The sequence below is a fragment of the Lactuca virosa genome, chromosome 3 (genome assembly GCF_052849685.1).
Source record: "Lactuca virosa cultivar CGN04683 chromosome 3, Lactuca_virosa_CGN04683_v6, whole genome shotgun sequence".
NCBI lineage: Eukaryota > Viridiplantae > Streptophyta > Magnoliopsida > Asterales > Asteraceae > Lactuca > Lactuca virosa.
Genome location: NC_136428.1, coordinates 438,888,124 through 438,894,397, shown reverse-complemented (window position 1 = coordinate 438,894,397; position 6,274 = coordinate 438,888,124). Strand labels below are relative to the sequence as shown.

Below are 6,274 nucleotides of genomic sequence, written 5' to 3'. Positions count from 1 at the left end.
AAAAACATATCAAACAAATACCCGGATTCCCATCCGATAAAAGGCCGTCCTTGGTGCCATAGACCCTGTCGATATAGTGAGGATAACTCACCTGCAATTGCCGACTGAAGAGATAAGATCAAGCTGCTCCGACCACCGACACGAACTCCACCACAGTACACTACCAAGAACCAGATTCGTAAGCACCAATATTACTAAAATACCCTTGCAAGTCAAACTGGTCAACTCTTGGTCAAAGGCAAAGTCCTCAGTCAAAGTCAACCTTCCTGGTTGACCCTACTCGCCGAGTCAACCTAGTGACTCGCCGAGTTCCTGTACTCAAAATCCCTCCATTCCCGACTCGACTCGCCGATTCACCCCATCACTCGTTGAGTCCTTCCATCCGAGTCCTGGACTGTTCAACTCACTGAGTCCACTCGACTCACTAATCCGCATCATAACCTGATGAGTTAGGGTCTACGACCCAACTCGTCGAGTTCAAGAACAAACTCGCCGAGTCCATTCAAGGCATCTCTATACAGACGATTCCATGCCATCTTACTGCTTCCAACTCATAGATCTGGATTTCTAGGGCTGGATTCACATGTAAAGTTTCCAACTTTACGTGCATGCAAGGCACAATGGGCTCCAAACAAGCTAGAAGAAGGTTTAAGACAATGATCCTCTCAAACAAACCCAAAGGATGATGCTTTATGCTTTCATGGCTCAAAACTAACCTAGATCTGAAGTTGCAACCTCAGATCTAGCCTCTAAATCCGAAATGGATCTCAAACAAGCTAAGGAACTCCAATTCAACCACCAAGGATGAATAAAAAAGAAATAGCTTAAGATAAAGGCTTCTTACCTCTGAGATGTGCCCAAACTAATGTAGATTCCAGATCTACACAAGCCCCTTGATGCTAGCCTCTAATTCCTCAAGCTCCTTACACCAAATTCCTTTTCCAAGCGCCAATCTCCTCAACAATGGAGTCTCACATGAAATTAGGGTTTCTAGATCTCAAAGGATGCTAAGGGGGCTGAGGGGAGGACATTAAGACCTTTAAATAGGGTGCAAACCCTAAAATTAGGGTTTTCTTCTTCCAGCACTGACTCGTCGAGTCCAGCCACCGACTCGGCGAGTTAAGCCACTTAATCATGTGATCTACACACGCTCCAACTCGATGAGTTACAGCTCCAACTCACCGAGTCCACCCTTTCCAAGTTACACTTTACACCCCCGGACTCTTGCTTCTGAACTTGGGATGTTACATTGGATTTGTCACAACCTTGTCTAATGATTATGACAAATTCGCATGGATAGGAATGCATACACCATAAAATCTAAGTGATAAGGTTTCTATCCGCTTCATGAAAATGATTGCGAGGAAATTCTTTCACTAAGAAGACTTTAAGGAGATAGTGATTGTGTAAATTACATTCTCAAATTCGGTTATGATTACGGCATCCCTCTTCATAGTTCGAATTGTGAGATTTGGCAATTAGTTTGAACAATTAAGACTTATTGTTGTAGGTTCTGAAATTGTTTAGACACGCATATGAGCTTTCTAATTAAAGGTGTATGAGCTTAGATAAAGTTTTATCGAAGCAACACGTGTCAGAAATATGAACTTTGGTTAAGGAAGTCAATAAGTATTGATTTCTAGAAGTCCAGCTGATTTCTGAATACATGTCAAAGCTAGTGGGGGCATAAGTGTTATGCTGATAATTATCATGTTAGTGGGAGCATGATTATTATGTTCCGAGTTAGCAATGTTAGTTATAGAAAATTAAAGTTTCATTTCGCAAAGTTGCAGAGGTTGAAAAGATGTTTTGCTATAATTAAGGGAGAGAAATTTATACTTCATTCCAAATCTAAAAGCTTAGATCAAGAAATTTTAATCAAATTTGGTCAAAGGATATATATATATATATATATATATATATATATATATATATATATATATATATATATATATAAATGTTATGTTGAAATGATTCAACATAAAGGAATTCTATATATGGCAATATTATGGCAAGAGACTGGTAAAGTATCACGTTTCCATTGCGTATCGTATCCCATACGCTTCGGGTATAGGATCGATTGCATATGCTGTAATATTCGTCCGTTCTGATTTTCCAAATGCCTAGGGCATTAAGAGGAAAAGGGACCAGAACCGAATATGACTAAAATTAGTTAAACAACTGTCAAGGACGATCTAAGGTTCGCTAGGGATTGGTCACTTGTAGGTAGTTGGAAGTATAATAATGGATGGACTATATTGACATTATTATGAATACATATGATTCTATTTAGAATGAGTTTTCATATGTAAAATATGGAAATGTTTCCATAATGGGAGCTGGATATTGAGAATCTCTGTAGATTAGAAACTTTTATGCATGAAGGATGTTCAAAGGAATGTACTTTGAATTTGAGACTTCGCTTTCGTGGAATTGTCTTATAACAATCTCCGATAGAGCACTTTGTAATTTCATTGGTAAAGTCTAGGTGACTTTGGTGCTATGACATTACAAAAGGATCATAGCATAAAATGTTAGAATCTAACATATTCTAATAGTGGCAAGAATTTGGTATTCTTACACTTGTGATAAGGATTAGGAATTGTGAAATGAGCGTCATTGGAAATGTGTTGATTTGATCTATTTCACAAAGTAAGGACCGTAGGTAAATATAGTGTGCATGCTTGGAGCATGGGACAACTATTGTTTTAATTCAAGTATTAAGTTGATTATCCGAAACATTATACAATGAATAATGTGTAATCGATATGGTGATTAAATAAAAGGTGTTTTATTTATACTCAAGAGTTTGAGGCCATATTGGATTCGATTATTCTTGTGTTTCACTTCGAATGTTTTGACTTCCCGAATAACTAGGTTATTCAAACATGCACAGTCAATCATACTTTGGAAGTAGGTAATGAGGTAAGATTGTCATGAATCCGACTGTAGATTGTCTCAGTGTTTAGGCATAGCAAAAGTTTGCTGCATTGTTCATGAGTGCTCCAGAAATAAGATTTGAGTATTGGATTAAACCCACGCTCACATGAATCACTTCATGGATTTTATCACGAGTGATTGTGAGACGATAATATCTTATATTCTTGAAACGGAGACATGTGAGTTGTAGTTTGCAAGTCGGTTGAACATTGACATATGTAAACGCACCAGTAACTTGGTGTTATAAAACATATTGTTGTGATTGATTTGATGAGTAAGTACAAGCAAGCATTTGAGTCGAAATTTATCCGTTCCTTTTACCCTAAGAGGATAAAAGCGATATCTGTGGGCCCCTCGATGATTTAGTGATGACACCCTAAGCGCTTGGCCAAGCCTAGACTAAGTTGATGTGTTCAACTCAAGGCTATTGTCAATCATCATAAATTGGAAATCGTGAAACAACACATAGACAGAGAGAATGATTATAATCCATGTCTCATGTATATACAATATCTAGAATGGAGGAATATATGATCCCTTATCTGAAGGACACGTTACTGATAAGATCAGAGTTCGACAGCGGCTTTTGAAAGCTACGATTGCTAATCAGGTTCTGAAGTCGTACTTGCAAAATAGTTATTAGACTTATCCAAGTGGGAGACTGTTGGATTAGGCGTCTAAGCCCATAAATATTTTGGTATGTACTTTACCTGATTCTGAGCATGGTCCTTTTAGGTTGCCTTCACTCATGTAACTTGATAGGATGACAAGAGGAGAGAGATAGTAGAATTTATTATATGAATAATAAATTCATACTCAAAATGGTATTATTAATATATTACAAGATTAATATATTATTTGGAAATCATATTATTTAATTAGTATTGATCATAAATTGATTTGGAATTAATTTGGTGATCAAAACAGACTGATTAAATAAAGGGGACTGATATTGTAATTATTTGATAGTTGCAATTGGGCTGATGGATTACCTTGGAATAACATTGGACGAATTCTATGGGAAGCCCATAAGGAATTCGTCCAAGGGCTATTCTGGAAGGGGTCCATGGGCTGCTTAAGGCCTAAGCAGTCACATTAGTGTTTCCACCTAAAACCCTAGCAGCCACAAGTATAAATAGACCCCATTACAAGGGATTTTTGTCCAAGGCTTTAAGAAACCCTAGACTGGTCGAAATCCTCCTCTCTCCTACTTCATCCTTTGCATAGAGTGTTTGTGACTCCATTAGAGGTGCAACACTTGGGGCACTAGGCTTTCAGAAGTCAAGATAAAGAAGGATTAAACTTGTTATTACTACATAACAAGAGTGTTAAGATCTAAACCCTAATCATATGTGATTTTCGGATTTGGTATGCTAGTTTTAGGGTTTATGCTTTGGTATTCAATGTTGAATATTCAATTTAGAAAAACCTAGATCAAAGCAATTAGGGTTGCATGTACACCAAAGGAATGATGTTATTCTCATAACCCAACAGAAACGACCTATAAAATGACTGTTATTTGGTGTCCACTCTCACCAACCACTCCCTTGTATGGTGGAGGGTCGTTATCTGGACGGGATGAATGCGACATAACCTCATTAAAAGTATAATGTTATAAAGTAATAGAACCTTTATTAATTTCCCCCTTTAGTTACTTTAAGAAAAATGTGAAAGTATATGGTAATCCATGAAAACGCACATCAATCATTATGATTCGTTAGTGGAGCATGTGTGGTTAACCAACACACTAATTAGGTACTATAAAGTTGAAATGATGGCAGAACTAAAAAAATATCATTTATTAATGGAGCATGTGTGGTTCACCGACATGTAAATTTAAAATGATAAAAGACATTGAGGTTGTCAAGTGGGTTTATATGGTTATTCACATCTTGTTTGTGATCCTCGATATCTCAGTCACAAAATTGAAGAGCATAATCGAGATTAAACATACCATTGATAAGATTCAATGAATCTCAAATGATCTAGGAATTTCATATATATATATATATATATATATATATATATATATATATATATATATATATATATATATATATATATATATTGGAATTGGTAAAATGCATTACCTACCTCAAATGAATTAAAGATTAGATTATGGCATCCTTTTTCTTAAATTCAAATTGCATTATTGGATCCTGGCCTTGAATATTAATTTGGGTTAAAATATGAAGGATTGAATCAACTAACCAACTTCTTGTCTTTATTTTCAGATAAATGTCTTCAACTGGTGAACATCCTCCTCCTCCACCTCTTCCATCAAACCACAACTTCACTCTATTATCGGTCATTGCTAAGGACAAGCTTGTCGGTCCAAACTACATGGACTGGATGAAAAATATGAAGATGATGCTTCGCCACAAGAACAAAGAGTATGTTCTTAGTAATCTAATTCTAGAAATCAACAAAGAAACTGCCACTCCTAAGGAGATTGTTGATTATGATTGGCATTTGGATGATGCCACAAAGGTCTCTTGCATTATGATTGATACTATGGCACCTGATCTCCAAAAGACTTATGAGGATTACTGGCCATATGAACTTAACACGACTTTGTCTCAAATGTTCCACCAGAAGGCAAGACAATATCATTATGAAGTGGTAAATTCCCTTATGAAGTGAATAAAAAAAAGAACGGTAATATATATGCACTCATGTGCTGAAAATACAGAGACACGTGGAAAGATTGGAAAAGCTAAATGTGAACTTTGATAAGGATCTTGCTAATGACATGGTCCTCAACTCTCTGCCTAGTAGTTATGTTCAGTTCGTATTGACCTATCAATTGAACAATATAGAGATCATGTTGATTGAGCATCATAATCTGTTGCAAACAGCTGAGTCAGGAACGAAGAAGTCTCATTCCAATAGTTATGCAAGTGCCCCTGTGATGGCTGTCTAACAAAGCAAAGGAAAGAAGAGAATGGCCGCTTCCGAATCCAAATGGAAAGGGAAGGCCCATCATGGAGAGTCCAGTGGATCAAAAGCAAATCCCAACTTCAATATTCCTCCTATTGTTGATCCAAAACAAGTCGTGTGCTTTATTTGTGGCCAAAAGGGCTATTGGAGAAGAAGCTACCCCAAGTACCTGCAAGAAGTGAAAGATATCAAGGCCAAAGCGGTTGGGTCTTCGCCTAGTACGTATTCTATTCAAGTCAATAATACTTGTATTTCAAATTATTGGGTTCTTGATACAGGATGTGGTTTCCACCATTTTTTCTGATATGCAGGGACTAAAGGAAAGTGAAAAGGTCGATCATGGGAAGTTGAACCTAATCATTGGAAACAAGCAAAGATCGGTCGTTGCCAGGAT

At 36.9% G+C, this 6,274-nt stretch overlaps 1 protein-coding gene across 1 annotated transcript; it reads left to right on the top strand.

Annotated features, from left to right (window-relative positions):
- The first annotated feature begins 5,178 nt into the window (after positions 1–5,178).
- Positions 5,179–5,863, top strand: LOC145165093 (uncharacterized). The gene is made up of 2 exons (XM_079083721.1): positions 5,179–5,562; positions 5,633–5,863. Exons 1-2 carry the CDS (start codon positions 5,179–5,181, stop codon positions 5,861–5,863), a joined length of 615 nt encoding a protein of 204 aa, XP_078939847.1.
- The last annotated feature ends 411 nt before the right edge of the window (positions 5,864–6,274 follow it).

Excerpts from the sequence above, each read along its gene's own strand:
- LOC145165093 (XM_079083721.1), top strand. The coding sequence starts at position 5,179 with ATGTCTTCAACTGGTGAACATCCTCCTCCTCCACCTCTTCCATCAAAC. Across the intron at positions 5,563-5,632 it reads GACAATATCATTATGAAGTG|AGACACGTGGAAAGATTGGA; the intron begins GTAAATTCCCTT and ends CTGAAAATACAG.